Consider the following 21,494-nt stretch of genomic DNA (forward strand, 5'->3'; position numbering starts at 1 on the left):
ATGCACAAAAATGGTAAGGATTCTGAAGATAGATGAAGATGCAATGTTCATTGAGTATTTTTGTCAAATAGAAAATAAGTATACTAAAGACATTGTATCACCACTTACACATAAAACTAAGGCCTAATTTACTCCTATGCCGAGATTTTAACGTGCTAAGATAGCTAATGTTTCATCCAACTAGGCTATTAACTAGAACGAAGCCCAATCATAACACATGAGAACGAGACTATTTTAATTATTTTTTTATTTTATGCATGGATAATCAAAAATATTTTCAAGTTTTACGTGATAGAAGCATAAAATAAAAATATTTATAATAAATCAAAATAGGGTTGACGAGAGTACTTTCTATCTCATATATGCTATATGCTGTCTACGAGAAAACACTTGAAAACATAAAAAAAAGATAGAAAATAAGAACTAAAAAGCATTAAAGACATGCATAAAACATCTTGATTGTATTGGTCCATAACATCATGATCATCTTGTAGGGTCTCGATATATAAATTCAAAATTCTGACTCCTTGTCAACCTGTAGCATATTTAGGAAAAAGTCTAGATTTGAATAATCTTCTATTCAAACGATCATAATATAGCATAATAATAAGTTTTCAAAATTTATGTTTAAGGATATATGGTGAAGATAAAAGGAATTAATATTAAAATTATATAAAAGTTTTGTTCATTAGGATTAATATATATATATACACACACACCATTGTTCATTAGGATTCCTCCAGCAAAAAAAAAAAAAATTAATAGGTTTTTCAAATATTAATTTAAATCATTAATAGTTAAATTTTAACTCAAATTTCAAGGGATTAATATTAAAATCATTTAAAAAATATAACTTATGAATCCTTAGATTAATTAAGATAAGTTAATATGTTATTTGTAAATAAATTGCTGCATAATTATGTACTACTTTGTAGGAATATATTTTTAACTTTATCAAATATTTCCATAGCACTTTATATATATTGGTAAAATTTCAAAATAAAACTCTTATATTTGAAAAATTCCTGTAGAGTATCCTAATTGTAAAAATTTTTCATAGAGAATTTTTTTCTAATAACATTTTTGCCCCTAGACCCCTACTAAAGTAGTCTTCACCTTGCTTCGTCGCTCAGCACCATTACCTTCCATCCCATTACCTTTCATCCCCTCTACCACGTTAGACATATTGTGGAAGGGGTTGTTGCCACTGTCACAACTTCGTAACTCTTCTTTCTTAACAAGGGTGATGCCTTCTTCCATGAAAGTACAATAATAAGAGCAAGGCCTTTGTCGAACTTCTTTAGTGGCAAGGGTGCAATGGTCCTCGTTGGACTCAATGATGGAAGCATAGTTTCTATGGCTCCTTTGCTTGAGACGAGAGCTTGCTGACCTGGGATGCTCCACACACACACAATCTAAAATTTAAGAATTTTTCAAAATAGCTCTTAAACTTAACAAAATTTTCACATAATCTTCTTAATAATATGAAAAGATCATTTTATCTCTAGCTCTATGCTCTATTAGACCCACCATCATCTCCGTCCACTAAACTCAACAACAAAAGATTCTTTATGGTTGTTATTGTCGCTCGCAAATCTCTCTCGTTATCGATCTACGTAAGAAAGGAGTGGGGTGGCTCGCTCTCGCCCATAGCTTCTATAGTTTGTTGTGGTTATTTTCGTTATTTTCTACTATCTTATTTGGTTATTTTCGCTAACTTATAAATTTTTTTCAAAAGTATATATATATATATATATATATATCGCTGGTAATTTACGTCGACAACAGACCCTATCGGGCTTCTCTCTCAAGCCACGTGTTTCGCCCTTTCAGTTCCCATCCCTCGCATCCGTCAGTCTCCAACCCGCTAAACACAATTGGCCGCCGATTCCGCCGCCGGCGAGTCCAAGAATATGTCGTCCTATCTATTCGCCTCTTCGCCTTTTTCAGTTTCTCGCTTCTCCCTTCTTCTCGGATCCTCTCTCCCATTCTTTGGCATCAAATCTTCCGCTCCCCGTTTCACAAGGCTTAGGCACACCTCCAAATCTTGGGCCCATCTCTGGACCAGGTCCTCTTCCAAATTGTTCTCTGCTCTGTCGTCGCCTCCACCTGCGTACGACGATGTTATCATGCTCGGTATCGAGACGAGCTGCGATGACACTGCGGCCGCCGTGGTAAGTTCTCCGAACTTCTGTGTTCTTTGTTTTAGCTCTTGGTAATAGTTGCTTTGGAGTAGATGCTTTTCGTTTCTATATTACGTTTCGGATGTGTGAGTTGTTTTATGTCGTCTTAGGTTAGAGGTAATGGAGATATCCTTAGCCAGGTTGTATCTTCCCAGGTACGTACTCAAAAGTCTCAAATCCCCTTTTTTCTCTCAATATAATATTATCAATTATGTGGGCCATGAGGTCGGTGGAGTTTGATGATTAGCAATTTCATTGCAAAGATGTTGTTTTGATGTCCTATTTAGTTTAATATAGCAAACGTGTGGATATTGGGATTAATTTTGTGAACTTTAACCTGGAGTCGATGATAAGCTTATATGTGCGTGTATCTTTTGTCTTTCTGGATTTGTTCAGATTTTTTATTGGGGTATCAACAGGTACAAACAGTTAGCTAAACTACTTAGTAATCAATGATTACAATTTTCTAATTGCAATATTAACAAGCTTTGTGTGATTTACCGATGGAAGGCACATGGTTTGCGTTAATCACTGTTTCAAACACATAAAGACAAGAGGATGAATTTTAACTGGAGGAGAAGAATAGTGTGAGTGATACTCCATAGTAATCAATATTTATTTTTCATCAAAATTATATTTATCCTACTTTGTGAAATATGTGGGAAAGCTTCCTGTTGCAATAAGGTAGCAAATTAGCTCATAATAGGAATTCTCAAGCTAGCATTATGCAACCTTCATATTTTGCACTCCAACAGGGTGGAGGAACAAACGGCTTGAGACTGTGACTTGTTATGTGACCATTGTTTGTGAGAGGCCACTTGAGACCTTCGAATTTCAGCTTTTGTTACTCTCATTGCTTTAAGTTGGAAAATATAGGGCTGTTAAACATAATAGTACAATGAAATACTTTGAATATACATTAAGAACATTCAGTATATCAGTGCTATGAGATGCTTTGGCAACACAGTTCGCTGGAGCCTATTATTAGCATGTAGTTGGTTTAGGATCAGATAGATTTATACTAGGTCAGTTTTGAAAATGCTTTAATCAATTTGACTTGTATGGTTTGGTTTTTAGTTGATTTTGATCAGCTTCTTTTATATGGTCTTCTTGGCAAGATATATTTTGAAACTAGTTCCACAATTTAACTCATACGGTTTTCTATCGTATTTGTGGCAACTATGATTATGTGTCCTGCTAGCATTTTAATAGATTCTTTGTGGTTTTTATTGTCTATAAACAGAGTTAAAATGAGTTACCAATTCAGAATGGAATTTGAATATAAATCTTGCTTTTGGTGGATTTCATGTGCCTTGATGTCATCATCTTAGACTCTCCTTTCCTCTTTGACTTTATCTGGTAGACACATACTGTTATATATTGAGTCAACATCAGTAATAAATCAAGTATTGAATTCATGTGACACTAATTCCTTTTAATAACATTCATTGGAAGGTACTAAGAATAAACAGAATTAAGGGGAGTTCCCAATTCATGATGAAGTTTTAAATAGAATTCTATTTTTTGGTGGATTGTATGTCTTCTTGCTTCATTGTCTTACTACAACTTTTTTATATCTTATACTTTATCCTGTAGGCCATATAGTCCCTTATATCCTGGGGCAACAATAAATCAAGCATTCAATTCATATGACATTATTTCCTTCTTATAATATTCATTTAAAGATACTAAGAATTGGAGAGGCAAACTTTTACACTGCTATATGTATATATGCATTGGTTTACAATTCTTGCAATTGTGATTAGGAGATGCACCAAGTATAGATTAAAGAAGTAGGTAAGTTAGACTGTCAATGTAGGAAAGACAACTATTACTGCTATAATAAAAACATGTGCTGTTAGGATAATTAATCGACTTTGTTAGAAATAGAATGTCTCTTTTATGTTATCGAGCCAATAGATGGTGGTTGAGGCTGTACACATTGTTGCATGCTCTATCTCCTTCTCCCTTTGTCATGAGAATGGTCAATAAATTGATATATTGCACTGAGTGCATATTGTATGAGTGTGTTGTTTAAAATCTCCACAATCTTGTTGAGGTTGAAGTATGCATTTTCCACCACTGTACTGTGTATAGTCTACTACAGAAATAGCATGCCTGTTTTCAACCTTTTAACAGCTAGAGTCATGATTGTCATGTCATGCATGCTTATCAAATGCCATTACTTAAGCTTGTCAGGTGGAACTTTATAATCAAGATCCATCAACATGCTCAAGTTGATTCTACCATCTTTCATATGCCCGCATTTTCAAGTATTGGCATTTAAGTATCACACAAACTTTGTCAATTATATTTTGAGAACCATTCTATTTTTCAGAATTTTTCTTATGCTTTATTGACTGATAACAATGATCTATTTGTGGATTCAAATATACATCACATAAGGTTTGGTCAGATTCATGTCCCTCATCACATTTCTCTTTTCAAAGTAATGAATTTTGAGTGTTAACAGGCAACGAAGGTATGCACAAAGCAAGCTATACAGAAGTTATAAGCATAAATTTCCTTAAACAATATTTTTAGCCTCCTTGCAAATTATTCTGATTTTCAAATAAGTGGATCATTTGCTATTTGATTTGATTAGCCTAATATGTTCAGCATTATGAAAGTTTGATGATAGATATAAGTAGGGACAATATGCTGGATTTGCTAACCTCTCCACATCAAACACTGGTCTTCACCAACGATTATGTTACAAGTTACAAGTTAATCTTTTTTTTGGCCTAGAAATAGATCTAGTCAGGGATAACAAGTGAGTTGAGGATTTTTCTCAAATGGAAGGATGTATGTCACTGTCCAGAAGTTATGATTGAAAATAGAAACAAACTTTTAACACATCAGCGACAATATATGTTTTATGGATTGAAGGACAAATCTTTCTCAAGTTGTGCACATTTACATTAATATTCTTCCGAGGGTACTATTATACACAAGGGAAAATCTGTAGGACCCTGATTAGAATAAATTAAAAGGTTCCATTGGCAAAGTATGTTGCTTGCAATATAAATTCATAGTATATTATGAACAAAAAGCAAAATGCTTTTTGTATTTGGGATAAGTCATACCAGGATTTTGAATACCGGTCCGTATCGGCGTATTGAGCTCTGCTCGGTACGATACATACCGGTATATACCATCGGTATGCTAGGGCGTACCGATGGTATACCCTAAAACCTTAAAAATACTTTCACCTATCATGCCAGGGCGTACCTATCGGAATGCCTCGGTAACGGTCGAAATCCGGGGCAGTATCGGTCGGTATGCCTCAGTACCAGTCAAAACACTGGTACTGTCCGGTAGAGGACGGTCCGTGTACCGGTATCCTCTTGGACCGGTATGTACCGCCCATACCGAGCGGTACACATCGAAATTGAGAACCTTGAGTCATACATCATGTAGAATAACACATTTTTAATAGAATCTATATCCTGGTAAATAAACCGGAACATATTGGTTTCTGGTTTCTCCTCTGCACCATCTTATTGTACTTGTTGTCAATGTAATTTTTATAGATATGTGACCTTTATTTGTCAAAAAGTCTACTTCGTATTTGATCTTTAAAGATTTTCAAGACCATTTCTTTCTCAGATCTCAGATTATTGTGTATGGTGGTATATACATGCTTAGTTATTAGTGTAAGGTTCTTTTACACTGATAATCAAGCAGTGCGTTAAGTATGATAATTACATATATGTTAATTTTATAGTAAATTGTTTCACAAGCAAAAATTGAACATTTAACCTTGGCTTTGTATTTAATCTAATGAAGGCAGATCTGCTTTCACGTTATGGAGGAGTTGCTCCCAAAATGGCTGAAGAAGCACATTCACTAGTTATTGACCAGGTTTGACTTTTAGTTAGTTTAAGCACTTGATGGTGCTTGTTTGAAGTTACATTAGGTTTCATGCCACTTATGAGTTAGTTTAACAGGTTGTTCAACGGGCACTTGATGATGCAAAATTGACTGGAAATGATCTTTCAGCAGTTGCTGTAACTATTGGACCAGGCTTAAGTCTTTGCTTGAGGGGTATGTATGGCATGTACCGTTTAGTGTAATTGGTCTGTTCCATATCACTTTTTTAGATCAATGGGTTGCTAAGAAAGAAAGCAAATGCCATACTATTTTTCTTCTCATCTCAGAAAACAAGAACACTGAAACACTAGGCACCAATAGAACTTTATGAACTATTGCTTATAGGCATGTGGCAACAGTTCTGCTAAAATTTCCTATATATTGCAAAAGATATACTGTGAAATTAGAGTCAACAAAAAGCCTTTTGTCCTTGTAACATGTGTCGGTTTTCATCATCACTAAGTTATACTATTTCTTGTTATTTTAAATGGGTCTCAAGTTTTGATATCGTGATGTTCTTTTTGTGTTTAAAGATCTTGGTTTCATGAAAAGAATTCGTTATATCCATCATGTAACATATGATAGAATGCGGACATGTGAAAGTTTAATTTATTGATTTTATTGAACTGCATTACAGTTGGTGTGCAGAAAGCTCGAAGATTAGCTGGAGTCTTCAATTTGCCTATAGTTGGTGTCCATCATATGGAGGCTCATGCTCTGGTTGCTAGGTAAATGTCAAGGCCATTTAATATATTTTTTAAGAAACATTTACCCATGGATTTAAATACTCATCTAATACTGGTTTCAGTAACATCCTGACCTGTATCAACTGGTTGCTAGGTAATAGTTGATGCAACTGGGACACCGGGTAGCATCCTGACCTGCATCACCAAGTACCACTGAAAAAATGAATGATAAAAAATTTAGAATGGTTTGAAACTATATGTAGCATTGTCTTGGTCCAAAGACTCAGAACTGTTAGTAGTATTTGATATATTTATTTCAATTAATATCTTAAACCATTCATGTAACATTCTTTCTTGTGTAAGGTTTACATTTCTCAGGTCCTCAATCCATTTTTCAGGCCCACCCAGCGCTTGCCTGGGCCACGCCCGGTTGAACTCACCTGCCCAGCCTACTAGTTGGGCCTTGCCTTGCCTGGGGGCCTAGGTGAGCGGCCGATGACTTCACTGATTATAATCCTAGAAAGATTAATATAAATGACAAAAAAAATCATGTTATCCACATCCTTTTAGTCCTTATGTTGAAGATATTAAACTAAAGCCTTTATTATAGATTAGTGTGGCCATATAGCATAATTTCATTTTGCCCACCCATCACTCACTTTGTCACACAACTCACCTACTTCATGCACAATTTGGTTTCATCAACCATCTCACAATTAGTACATGATGATTGTACATCGTGTAAGGAGAAAGTTAATATAGGCATAAAGAATACTGGAAAATTACTAAAATATGAAATGGATTGAAGGCCTTAATGACCCGATGCAGATAGGTACATTTTATTGCTGATGCAGATAGGTACATGGCATAATGTTTCGTAACAGGGTTCAATGCGTCTCCCATATGCCACATGGCTACTGTCACCTTCGTTAACACAAGATAGGCATCAATATATGTGGTGGCTATTGATGCTTACTGCCGTGCAGATAATAGTCTTAGGAATCACATGCACACCATATTCACGATAGCATAATTAGCTATGGAAGTGCCATGTTAGCTTCTTATCAAATCCCATTGGTCTATGGATGAGTGAATGCTGGGATTTCCTTCGGCTTCTTCAGTATCAGGTGTGTACCAGACAGTCTGACAAAAGAAACACAAGTGAGTTAGGTGTTTTAAAGAAAACTACTAGTAAGTGAAACAAGCTTTATCATCGGTTGGCATTTTATAATGAACATTAAATTTAGTTTGTTTCTTACATGTGTTACAAGAAGCAAAAATAAATGATTATGAATCTATGACATACTAGATGGATTTGATTATGTAACAATTTTCTGAATCTGTTGAGAATTATTCTTATCTTTTGCATTTACTGGAATTATATTTCTCTAATGGTAAACTATCTCTTTCCAGGCTGATTGAGAGGAACCTTCAGTTTCCTTTTTTAGCACTTCTTATTTCAGGTAAATCACTTATGCTGACACTTTTGCGACTGAACTTACAACATGTAATTTATGTTTTTTCATAAGAAGTACCATCCATAAATATACTGGCTGCTTTCATCCAGTTGCAGATCTTTTACTGTAACAAGTATTTTCTATTTTGTTGTTGGAATTGGCAGATGATTGAGCTTCACACTTGTGTAGATTATTTCTTCCACTACAGTGGGGAAGGCATGCACTTCTGCATGTCTTTGTTGGTGACTGTTATCTTAATTTGTTGTTATGTTTATATTTCGAATCTGTAAGTTACATGTACTGTGTAGACATAATGACAGGAGGGAAAACAGCAAATGCATTCTTCTGAGTCTTTGTTTATTTTTTATAACAGATCACTGCCATATGTGTGGTTTACTTGAATGCTTTCCATAGTCAACCAACACCTTGTATTTTCTAGCGCCCTGATCATAGTCTAATGATGCTTGAATGTCTAAGTATCTCAAACTCAAGCCTACACCATAAGCAGAAGAAAAAATGCACAGTTTCATATCTGATTCAATCAATCAGGAATGAGATGCATCAGAACCCTTTGATTAGGATTCTTTTACCATGTTAATTATTTTACCAATGGAATGCAGGCCTAAGCCATATATTCTTGTTATTTATTTGTCAGGAGGGCACAATCTTCTTATTCTTGCTCACAAAGTAGGTCATTATCTTCAACTTGGAACAACAATAGATGATGCAATTGGTGAGGCATATGACAAGACAGCGAGATGGCTTGGCCTTGACATGAGGAAAGGCGGTGGCCCTGCTCTAGAAGAGCTTGCTCTTGAAGGTGATGCGAACTCGATTAATTTCTCGGTAAGTTTGATGTTGATAACTTTTAGTTCTTAAGTACCATATATAACAGAGGGCAACCATCACAAGTAGTCATTTATTTTAGTTTAGTACTATATTATCTGGAGAGGTGAATAACTTATTGTCCTTATCTTGCTCTTTTCTCAGATTCCTATGAGGCAACACAAGGACTGCAATTTCTCATATGCTGGTCTAAAGACACAAGTTAGACTGGCTATTGAATCAAGAAAGATGTAAGGAAATTGTCACTTTACCATGGTTATGTTTTTGCATTTAAACTTAAAGCACATAGCCAAGCACATGAGAAGTGGAACTCTGTTTGAAGGTTTGGAACAAACAAAGAATTAGATACTCAAATCGAACTGTGCTGAGGGCAAAAGAGGTGTGTGTGTGTGTAATTCTTCAAGAAAAGTTAGAGCAGTAATTTTGTCATCTCTTGAATTGAGGGATTGCAAGTAGAATCGGATGGCCTTTCACTGTTGATTAGCTGATGCCTTTGCGGCAAAAGAAAAAGGAAAGGGGAAACTTACAGGAAAAGAAATGTTGGATGGTTTAAACTATTTGAGCAATGAAGGGAAGGTGTCTAGAAGTACTGTATGAATGTTGAATTGGATGACATCATTGGTAGAGATGTACAAAGATGTCATCATGCTCATGGAAAGATATAGATAGCACCAAACAAGGTTTGAAACGATGTGTGGCACATTGGCATTAAGCAACGTTTGTCGTCTTGTACCAGCATCGATTCCTTATCGGGCCAGTATATTATATATAAGCCATAATTGAATGGAAATTATAGGCTATATGGATCGAAAATTGAAATTTATCTTTTCGGATCCATCGAGGAAGAACTTTGTTACACATTCCTTCATCGAAGAAAGTTGTAAGTTGCTTCTTTTGATCTTGAATTACCTAAAAAGAAGATGTGATGTTGAATTAGGTGTCAAAACTCCAAGATTTGAACAAGATAAACTTTCGAGATGCCATTAATATATACCTGCTGCTAACACCAACTGAAATTGAATGATGAAACTCCATGGCTGATGGATCGGGATCCTTGATCCTTTGAAGTAATATCTCAATATGGTTGGTTTGTTTGACCAAATCTTGGAACTGATCCCACAATACATTATATTGGAAAATCATGCATCATTGATGCATCATTATGGTAATAGTTGTTGCCTCATCGTCATCACAACACTTGTCCTAGGAGCCTCCTAAGGTAAGTAAGATCATGTAGAACATGTTTCTCTGTGGTGTTAGGACAATCAGACCCCAAAACATGACCAACTATCACCAAACATCTGTTAGCTATGATCAAGCATCAATTGGCTATGAGAACCTTCGCAATATGGACTATGAATATAATGAGCTCCTATCATAATTGAAATTGTAGAGGCTCTATTGCTCAAAGTCACTGGCTGCCTTCTCCTTTCCTCCATGCTGATCATAAACAAGATGTGTGGATCCTGGAGTTTGAATTTTATTATATCTTGGGTTTGAATTCCCTCATTTATCTAAATTAATCGCCACTATCACCAATTGGGGAGATTAAACACATTTTAATGAGTGAGAATGAGTGAGTATGAGCCAATGAAATAGGGGTAGGGTGGGGCTTTGATAAGCTCAAAACAGCTCCCAACGGTCAAATTGACCCTCAAGGGTTGAAATGGTCAATTTTAGCTTGGTACTAGTCGAAATATGATCGTACCATTGGTAATGGTTAGATCTCAACCTTATCAGGCGGTATGTGAAGCGTATTGACTATTATGCTTCACAAATTCAATGTGGCGATTAAGTTCGCCTTAGCAATCTAAATCGATTTATCGACCAGTCGATGGTATTGTCAGCGATTTCAATAGGCGCTCGGGCGCTCGCCTAGGCGCTCGGGCAAGGCGGGGCCCGAGTGCCTCGCTTCAAAGAGGCGCCGCCTAAGCGCTCGCTCGAGCCCAGGAGCCGGGCGCTTCGGGCGAGCGCCCGGGTTAAACCAGGCGACCGAACCAGTGTTTTACGTTTGGTTCGATCTCCGGTGCTTCAGTTGGTTCGATTGAACCAACTAAAGCACCGATATCTGCCTCCCAACATCCCTCTCGCGACTTCCCCAACCCTAACCTTGCTCGTCGTTACCGTTGCCACTGTCGTCGCTCCTGCTGCCGTCGCTCGCTGCTCCTACTACCGCTGCTCGTTGCTATCGCTGTCGCTCCCGCTGCTACTACTACAGCTACAACTGCTTGCTGCTACCGCTGCCACTATCATTGCTCGCCGCTCCCGCTGTCGCTGCCGCTATCGCTGCCACTGCCACTGTCACCGCTCGTCGCTCCCGCTCCCGCTGCTCGCTGCTACCGCTATCGTTGCCACTGTCGCCACTCGCCTCTCTCGCTCCCGTTCCCGCTTCCGCTGCTCGCTGCTACCTCTTCTGACATCGACTCGATAGTATACTGTTAACAGTATATTAACAATATACTGTTAATTGTATACTAGTAACAATATTTTTTTATTTATTAGATTAATAATATATTATTTTGATTTTAATACTGCTAATTTTTATTTATTTGAAATTATTGTCATTGTTTTGAATTTTGAGATTTTTTTTGTTAATGTGATATTGTGATTTTGTAAGATTTTTTAATCTAATATCATATTTTTATTTAAATAATTATATTTATTAATTATATTATATATTTTTATATTTTAGCGTCTCGCTTCGCTTGGGTGAGTGCCTGGCCGAGCGCCTAGCGCCTCGAGCGTTTTTGGACCTTAGTGCCTTTTGGCGCCTAGTGCTTTTTAAATCACTGGGTACGGTATGTACTGCTTCGTACTGACATACCATTTGTCGGTATGGTGGGGCATACTAACAACACAGAAAAATGTTTAAAAATAGCTAAAAAATTCCTAAAAAATAGAACAAAAGTTAGATTAGGGTTTTTAAGTTAAAGATAAATATAAATTTAGTATAATTTTAGCAAAAATAATATAAATTATAAAAGAATAGTGGCATATATCTTTTCCAGGTTTTAAGTAGCTTTGTGGTATATTTTAGACTATCTTTTTATTAGTATTGAATTATCGACAAAGAAATAATTTGAATTGTTAGATTATTTGTTAAATAACTTAAACTTTAAGATTCAAATGAATCAAGTAATCGATCGATGGATATACCTAGTTCTACCACCAAAAAGAATGACGGGACTCCACGGGCGATGAATCGGGGTCCTCGATCCTATGTATTCGTATATCAATTTGATATGTGTGTTGGACCTAATCCAAAAATAAATCCCATGACATAGTATACTAATACATTGTATGCTATTAGTGCATTAATGTGGTGATGGTCGTAGTCTGATCGTCATAAACCACACGTGTCCGAGGCGTCTCTTGAGGCAAGCATGATTGTGGCATGTATTAGTGCGGAGGTTGGAGAATACTAGAATTTCTACTTTCACCATTGATCTGTTACTTTGTATCATAAGATCGATATTGTACAGCTGCTCGAAGAAGAATGACCAACTATCACCGTATTATTATTGGTTGTAAGACTCTTCATAATATGATAGCTTTGAATATGACGAGCTCCGCTCTCTGTTTACGTTATGTAGGCTCTATCGCATCTGCTTAAAAGCATCCATTGCCTTCCCTTTTTTCCGTGTATAAACTTGACCAGTACCTCGTCGAGCTTCATGATTTGAATCATAGGTGGCATGTGTAAAATAACTGTTCTTAGGTCCATGCACCACCCTTAAATTGTGTAGACGGGACTATTGACTCGGCGTTGCCATCATTATTAGTCAGGGCACTACTGTCCACGTCGTTACCATGTCTCCGGGTTGAGCCAATTGCTGAATATGATTGAGAAGGTGTCTCGTCATTTGACTCGATTTTTTCCAACGGTGCTACTAATGCTACTGCCTTCTCCTTTGCCTTTGCCTTTGCATGCTAGGCGGATGATTTTTACGATTTGGTTTCTTTAGTTCCTCAAGTAGTTTGACTCGATGTTGTTTGACTCCTTCAGCTACATTCGGACTGAGGGAGATCTTCCTCTTGCTAGGGATATGCTTTGTCTTCTTCTATTGCCTCGGTTATAAAACTTTAAGGACGTGAAGGATCTCTCACCTCATCAAGTAAAGGATCCTTTTGGTTCTCCGTTGCTATGACCTACTCTAATATCAGCTATAAATATACGTTGTAGTATTGGAGGTCGATGGGATCAATATCTAGTTCCTCTATCTTTTTGTGCAGCTCAGTACACCACAACCTCAGTCGTATGTTGTAGTGGGCATATATCAGTTTCTCTAATCGTCTATATGATAATTTGTTGCAGACCTCTGTGTGAATCAATGTGAACGTTGACTAGTTACATTCGTAACCACTCGATGTCATCGTCAACGAAAGTACACGGATGATTACTTTATTTAAATTTGGTACATCCCCTCCAAATTATAACCACCACTTGACTGCAAAGATATAAATATGACTTTATTAGCATAACAAATAATTAATGTCAAGTATAGTTTATAATCAACATGTGTGTAACTTTCCGTTACTAGGATCCATATTGTAACGACATGGTACTGCTACACCGTTGGAGAATGAATCGATTGTTTTCCGAAATAATTGACCCTCTATAATAGCATGGATTGTATTGACAGAGTTTGACAAGAGTCGATATATAATATTTCTTAATGTTGACAATAAATTTGATCGCATTCCAAGATTATATTGAAATTGAATTACTGGATTTAGATAATACGCTACAAGACAAATAATTTTGTTAATAAGAATTTTATAAATATTAAAATTTATTGATTAAATTACACTGAATATGAATTTACTTGCATTATGGATGTCTTGGTTCATATGAATTTCGATCTTTCGATCAATGATATCTAAGTATTGTTCGACCTTAAGATCATTTGTGAATGCTTTCTTGACCTCATCTTTTGCTGTAATCAATTTATGCCTAAAATAAGACATTTGGGGATGCTTGTCCATATTGACCTTACGGAGGACACCGTAAAGTGGTTCCACTCTTATTATAATTTTATTCATAGTATTCTAAATTATAGAAGAAGTCTTTTCCACCTTTTTTTCTATCGCTCGATCTCGAAGATTGAGAATCAGACCATTCTTGTGAGGTGACTACTGTCTTGAGACCCTACTTCTTTTGCTGTATTGATTTGAAGTCAATGAAATTTGTAGCAAACCGAGTGACTCTAGGTCGGAGTATCTTATCATCTGTATACTTTTGCATCAGAGAGCATACCCAAAGATGATTATATATAAACTTTGTGATCGATTGTGCCCAAGCTACACACTTGTTTACTTATAGTAGCTCGTCAATATCCTTCAACATTAGATCCATGCAATGAACTATACATGGAGTCTAAAACAATATTTCCCTTTTTCATCAACTGTAAACTAATTTTTTTGAAATTGGCTCCATTAGCGATGACTCTCTGGATAATGTACTATGGTCTGATTTCCTTTACCACTGTGTTAATTAGGTTCTCAATATAGTTTGCATCTCGAATCTTGTTGGAAGTAATAATTGACTTATGAAGAAATATTTGTTTGTTGCAATACATAAGAAAATTGATGATACTCATTCTTGTTGGCCCTGTCCAATTTTTATACATCAGTGTCACCTCATATTCGTCCCACTACTTCTTGAAGGATTTGATTCAATCCTTCAATTCTATCACCTCCTCATCTAAGTACATGTTGTGGATCTCCTTCGATGTTGGAGGTTGGATCCCTGTGTCAATCTTTTGAATAGAAGAGACCATGTTTTGATAATATGGACCTTAGGCTGTGTTTGCTGGAATCTTGTGGAAGTTGAACAATAGCTATTGCCTTCTTAATATCCCGTTTTTTTTCTTTTGTATATGCATCATCAATCTGTGTTTGCTTTGTTGTTTATGAAGGATAGGTTTGCGGATCATATCAATAATATCTAGTGGTGACCTCCTGCCAAGTCTTCTAATAAAACTTCAGATTCTACCCTACCTCATGCTACTAATCCGACTTAACTGAGGAGGGGTAGTTGGATGCCACATGTTGGCCGACGTCTAGAATCCTTGTGGTGCAAACCCACTACCACCGCCACTCCCATTGTGAGTCAGGTTGTTGATGCCTCATTGCTTCCTTATACATGTATTGATGCTCTAGTGATGCACGAATACCAACTTTGAGATTCGAGTCGATATCATCGCTATGACCCTTATAGTCATCATAAACCGACTCATACGTAGCTCTGTAGTATTCTTAGTTAGCTCTTGCCTTTTTTTTAATTATATCTGCTCTTGCCTATTGTAACTTACCTTAAAATGATTTATGGACCTTTGTTAGAATTTTCTTGCATTTTGTAATATAGGAATACCCGCTAGCCAAATGCATCTTCACCCGAATGATTCCTCCACCTTTGTCGATGTAATCATAATAAATGTATTGCCAATGATGATGATTACTGTCTATCTTTCGGGCATAATTCTAAGCGTCATCATATGTCTATTTCTTTGGTGTCATGTTTTCACCAAAATTAAATCAAATAAACAAGCTGCAATTAGTCTTAATTTGAAATAATTATACGTAATGAACCTTACTTTGCCACTATAAACATGTCAATCAATCTATTTGACATTAAACACATAATTGACTCAATATAGATCAAATTATGATGAATTTATAATTAAATACACTAATCACAAAATTAAAAACACTAATTATTCCTTAATTAGCTCTCTTTTGCCACAATAAATATGTCAAACACTCTAATAATTATTAAATATATAAAATTGACCTAATAAAGGGTCAAATAATGATAAATTTATCATTAAATACACTAATTACAGTATTAAAAAAATTAATTAAACCCTAATTAGCTTTATTTTACAACTATAAATATATCAAACACCCTAAGAGACAATAAATACATAATTTTGATCCAATATAGATTAAATTATAATGAAATCATCACTAAATACGCTAATCACAAGATTAACATGGTTAATTATTCCGTAATTGTTCCTCTATCACCACTATAAATATGTCAAACACTCTAATAAGTATTAAAAACATTTAATTGATCAAATATGGATCAAATTATAATCAAATCAATATTAAATTCACTATTCACAGAATTAACATAATTAATTAATCCCTAATTACTCATCTTTCACTATTATTAACATGTAATCCATTGAATTGATCCAATATGGATCAAATTTTGATTAAATCATCATTAAAGCCACTAATCAATAATCGTAACATTAAAAAACTTAATTAAAATCTAATTAAACCATCACAAACATGTAAATCACCTTAGTATGCATAAAATATAAAGATTTGACTCATTAAGTCTTTAATTTCGAAAAAATCAGTATTAAACATACTAATCACAACATTAAAGGTCTTAATTACTTCCTAATTAATACTATTCTATCATCGTAAAGACCTTAAACAACATATTAGACATTGAGAACATAGAATAGGTTTAATCATCTCATAAATCATAAAAAATTTGGGAAAACAACGCATACATGTGATTAGAGAGTTCTTCCTCTAACTTAGGAGTTAATCCTTCCTAATTAGCCGTCAAAGCTTGATCCAAACCATAAATTACAGCTTTGTATAGTTTTAAGAGTACAAATGTGAGAATAAGAGAAAGGAGTGAGAAAGAGATTAAAAGTAGGAGAGTTTGAGAGAGTGAAAGAGGGTGGTATTGTATTTTGGTATTGGCTGGTCTCCAATGCTAAAACACTAAGATCTGCCCAGTCTGAACTCTGAAGTGGCATGTGGTGTATGCTTTCAGTATGAGGCAGCCTGCATAAAGGGCCCAGCTTGGACTGGTAAATACTGGTCAGTGCACATGATACTCACTCCAATTTAGACCATGGCACCAAGTCATGGTAGGATGAGAAATTAGTTATACGTGGCCCTGACAATGGAGATCTGTGGTTGTCTACTTGAAGGTGCCACAATATTGTTGTGAAATCTACATTATAAAAAAGGACCTGACAGAATCATTTTGAAATAATTTGTTAATCCAAAAGGATCTGCAAGGAACTGCCTTGTCTGTATGGCACTTGCATTTGATATGTAATTTGAGACATAGAAGAAGCATACAGAGAGGAAAAAAATGATCTATGGTTCTATACCACATGTGGTGAATTTTATGTTTATGAGCCATGATATTGAAGTTGACTTCTCATCAGAATTCTTCACCCTTTCTATTTCAATTTTGTCAACAAGAAAAGATCTCAAGCATTCTTCAATTTTGTAAAAATAATGCAGAATGTAAGTACTTTTAGAAACCCATCAAGTCAATGATGGTGATGTTGTGAAAATCCATTTAAAAACATGCTTAGTCCACTTGTGGAATACTGCATTCATATGATTCATGGAATCCCTTTGGTTCTTGTAATGCATAGAACACTGACATATTTTTGATGGCTTACAAGGCATTTAAAATTAGACAATCTCAGATGAATATTAAGTGCTGGTCAGATACAGTAACACTGCAACATCATTTTTTTTCATTCTTTCATAAATACCTCTAAGATAAAGGCACTATTGCTGATTCAGAGGCATAAGACCAATGTCCTTTGTATCTGGATATGCATGACATCAGAAATTGAGACAAAAATCTCTTTGAAATGAGTTGGTGAGGTGTTCGTAGCCTTTTTGTAATATGGTATAGACATATCGCCAAGTTAGTTCAGAATCTAGAGAGGATTTTATACATTCATTCTTTAAGCAACCCTCTTTACGTTTTATAATCTTATCCTTTAAAAGGTAATTCTTTGTATGTTATCTGCAGAAGCATGGAGCATAATCCCATTTCTTTGGCAAATTTGGATGATAGAAGATCTCGAGCAGATATTGCTGCCTCTTTCCAGGTTGGTACACTTCCTTGAGAAGTTAAATTATTTGCTAAATTGTATAATGTAGCTTCAAGCTAAATGCTTTATCTAGAGGGTTGCTGTATTACATCTAGAGGAGAGATGTCAGCGAGCAATTGAATGGGCATTGAAGATTGAACCTTCTATTAAATATTTGGTACCTGAATTGTTACTTTGTTTTGAACTGAAACGTGCCCATTTTTCGTTCATAATACATGCATAGTTTACTTCCCTTGTATCTTGTAGGTTGTTTCAGGAGGTGTTGCATCAAATAAGTATGTCAGAGCTCGTCTGAGTCATGTTGTAGAGAATAGTGGCTTAGAACTTGTATGCCCTCCTCCAAGTCTTTGCACTGACAATGGTATGGAAGCTTCATGATTTCTTTCATAATTTGGGTAATTGACATGACTGTAGTATGATATACCATAGCTGAGATGCTAATGCTTTTGAAAGTGCTGTTCTTCCTACTGCCCAAATGAACTGCTTGAGTGGCCAAAGTCACCTGCCTAGACACTTCAATTACTATGAAACTTGCACAAGTACATGTAATAGATTTACTGTAATATGCCCATTCCTTGTTGTGGAACATGAAGTATGTGTTGTCATATGTTTGTAATGGCAGTATGTTCATATCTAGGTAATTTAGGATGGTTCCAAAAGGATAGTTATGTGCATGTTCCAATTTTTTTGACATGTTTGGGCTCATGATGTTTGCTTTTTTGTTCAAGTTATGAAATTTAGGAGCAAAGAACGTTTGGTTTTCAATGTTGTTTTATCTGCTTTGAACATCTAATTTTGACAAAAATCAATTTGATGATCATAATAGGTGTTATGGTTGCTTGGACTGGGATAGAGCACTTTCTTTTAGGAAGATTTGATCCTCCACCACCTGCTGACGAGCCTGAAGATGCTATGGTTTGTCCTATGATTCTTTTTAATTATGAGGAACATGCTTAAATCATCTAGTGGTTGTGACCATTTACATATTATATCAGTTATAAAAGATATAAGTGCAGTTCTTCAGCAATTTGTAGCATTTCTTGTGAATGTAAATTCCCATGTGGCATCTACTTGAGCGAATAGGTTGCTTTAATGGCTAGTCTGCTGCTGCATTAGCTTCTCTGCAGATATGGGAGATCTCCACTAGGGTGGAGGTGAATAAGCTGCTAAAGGTTGTGTTTGTTCAGTGATTAGGAAGGCTTTATCAGTCCCTTTCTTGCTAGCTTTCAGCCAAAAGACGGCATTACTCTTTCCAGGTTCTCTCTCCTTGACACCATTAATTGCAGCATAGACTTTTGATTCCATAGGAAAGGAGAAAGATGAAATTGGTCAGCAACAGATAAGAGCATCATCTTCATTCTTGACATGTTTGGAACCAAGGATTGCAGCTTGGTGGCATGAAGATGTACCAAATTACCAATACCTTTTTGCCACAGTACCATTTGGTATCGTTCCTGTGGGCATGCCACTTTTCTGGGTGTGAAATTGTCAAAATTAGCCTAGTAATAAAGTCCACAGCTCTAGCACAAGTCAATATGTTGAGTCGATGTCTTCATGGTACATTTTGACTTGTATCAGCATGTGTCAATCAACACAGTGATCCTTGCTTAGCACCTCTCAGGAGGATGGTATCTTACTAAATCAACATTGATGCAAAATTGTGGAGAGAGATCTGACAAAAGAAAAGGAAGGAGAGCTGGAAAACTCATTTGACTGAAATGAGACCCTTTCAATAGTTTGGACATTTGTTTGATCAGCCAAGCCAGGTCAATCTGATCAATCCAACTCTTAGAAGTTTACACCAGAGTTTGCCATCTTCATACATAGAAATTGTTATGTTAAAGTTTGGGGGAGTATGATCATGGAAACGTATTGAGATGATGCATATTAAAATTTGATGTGAGGATGCCATGAAGAGTGAAGATAAATTCTTTTTTTATAAAGTTAGAAGGTTCTGCAAGAATGGTTTTTCTTGGCCTAGAAAAACTATCAATACTATGTATCAAGGGAGGAAGAATCCATCAGGTTTGTAGTAGCGGTTCAAGAATATCTGATATAATTATGACTTATGAAGAGCAATATAAAGATGAGTAAGTCACAAGTGTGACTTCCTAGCATTAGATTTGTAGCTGCACTGAATCTCCTTGTTCATTCTTAACTGGTGTAGGTATGATTTTGTTTACTTGGCAGATATATTCTTTATTGTGAGTTGTTTACTTGGTAATGCAACTTATCCTAGACAAAGAATTATGCTTCTGTTGATGATCCAGAAGTAAAGCATTTGTTGTCGATTGCATTTACATGATGACTTCCAATTTGTTGCCATATAAAATCATTTGGTGAGTGAGTGAGTTCAGACTGGCTATCCCAAGCAATTTTTTGGTGAGTGAGTTCAGACTGGCTATCCCATATAAAATCATTTAGCTGTACCTGTAATACAATTTGTTGCCATCATGAGCTTGTCTTATATCATTGTTTATAATCAATCTAAAAAGCATGAATATTTTTAAGGACATGCTATTTGGTGTATGTATAGAATACAAAAGCTCTATGTTTAGTTGAAATCTACTGTTTGGTTTGTTGCATTGTCGTCATATATATTTTGTATCATATTGTATAGGTATCTATAACGTGCCCATGCTTCGTATCTGCTAACCTGTTGATCCAATAAGTATTCTGCATGTAGCCAATGCGACATTTAAATTATTCTTTTAACTGTTTGACTTTCATTGACAGTTTGAGCTGCGTCCAAGGTGGCCGTTGGGTGAGGAGTACTCACAGGGAAAAAGTGAAGCCCGTTCACTGAAAAGAGCCCGTGTGTTCCCATCCCTCACATCAATGATTCAAGGCTCAGTTCAGAATTAGTTGTAGCTTTTTGATCCGTAAGCCGACACGACATACCAGAGCTTGGAAGAAAAATACTTTACAAGAGCTCTCGTTAAACTTGCTTACATTTTGGCATTTGTTGGCAGTATCAGCTGATCATCCTATTTAGCTTGTGAAGCCAACAATATTCGAAATCCAAAATCTTGTGGCGGCAAAGCTCTCACTGAACATGTAGAAAACAAAGAGGAGGTTGGAGATGTAATTTATGTTTTTATTTAGGGAGGTTTGCATCGGAGACAAAATTAAATAGCAGCAAGTTTCATATAAGCTGTCTGTGCAACCACACTAATTTATTAAACCCAAAATTTTCTTTTCCACTGTCAAGTTGGTCAGGGTTTCTGTTACTGATGTATGTGTTCATGATTAAAATTTTTGTTGTATATAGAGAAAAATGTTCCAAAGTTCCTTTCAATATCTGGTTGGTAGAGTGGAAAGATTGAAATTTTTGATCGATTGCATTGGTTATATAATTTCAGTATGTGGTATTGGCAACTTGATGACTTTAATAACACTAGCAAAGTAATGGGCTGATAGTCTCACATTCTTTTGTTCTGAGGGTATATTAAAAGCTAGAAATATGCTATAATTATATAATTGACTGGCTTATATTACTGTGTTGGTTTTCTATTAGAAAATATTTAGAGTGATATTTTTAGAAGAGGAAGGAGG

At 35.7% G+C, this 21,494-nt stretch overlaps 1 protein-coding gene across 3 annotated transcripts; it reads left to right on the plus strand.

The window, feature by feature from the left end:
* Positions 1 to 1,771: 1,771 nt before the first annotated feature.
* On the plus strand, positions 1,772 to 21,237 carry LOC135596168 (probable tRNA N6-adenosine threonylcarbamoyltransferase, mitochondrial). 3 transcript variants are annotated; one of them, XM_065088097.1, is made up of 14 exons: positions 1,772 to 2,174; positions 2,294 to 2,338; positions 5,973 to 6,047; positions 6,134 to 6,230; positions 6,694 to 6,784; positions 8,156 to 8,205; positions 8,855 to 9,045; positions 9,190 to 9,275; positions 17,858 to 17,936; positions 18,013 to 18,096; positions 18,186 to 18,300; positions 18,766 to 18,854; positions 20,676 to 20,821; positions 20,912 to 21,237. In XM_065088097.1, exons 1-13 carry the CDS (start codon positions 1,914 to 1,916, stop codon positions 20,802 to 20,804), a joined length of 1,392 nt encoding a protein of 463 aa, XP_064944169.1. In that variant the 5' UTR covers positions 1,772 to 1,913; the 3' UTR covers positions 20,805 to 20,821; positions 20,912 to 21,237. The 3 variants fall into 3 exon arrangements, with proteins under 3 accessions (XP_064944169.1, XP_064944164.1, XP_064944173.1); XM_065088092.1 differs by having other exon boundaries at positions 20,676 to 21,237; XM_065088101.1 differs by having other exon boundaries at positions 2,108 to 2,174; positions 5,977 to 6,047; positions 20,676 to 21,237.
* The last annotated feature ends 257 nt before the right edge of the window (positions 21,238 to 21,494 follow it).

Source organism: Musa acuminata, chromosome BXJ1-2 (genome assembly GCF_036884655.1).
Source record: "Musa acuminata AAA Group cultivar baxijiao chromosome BXJ1-2, Cavendish_Baxijiao_AAA, whole genome shotgun sequence".
In the NCBI taxonomy this organism is placed as follows: Eukaryota; Viridiplantae; Streptophyta; class Magnoliopsida; order Zingiberales; family Musaceae; genus Musa; species Musa acuminata.

Excerpts from the sequence above, each read along its gene's own strand:
- LOC135596168 (XM_065088092.1), top strand. The coding sequence starts at position 1,914 with ATGTCGTCCTATCTATTCGCCTCTTCGCCTTTTTCAGTTTCTCGCTTC. Across the intron at positions 6,231-6,693 it reads CTTAAGTCTTTGCTTGAGGG|TTGGTGTGCAGAAAGCTCGA; the intron begins GTATGTATGGCA and ends ACTGCATTACAG. Across the intron at positions 18,855-20,675 it reads ACGAGCCTGAAGATGCTATG|TTTGAGCTGCGTCCAAGGTG; the intron begins GTTTGTCCTATG and ends TTTCATTGACAG.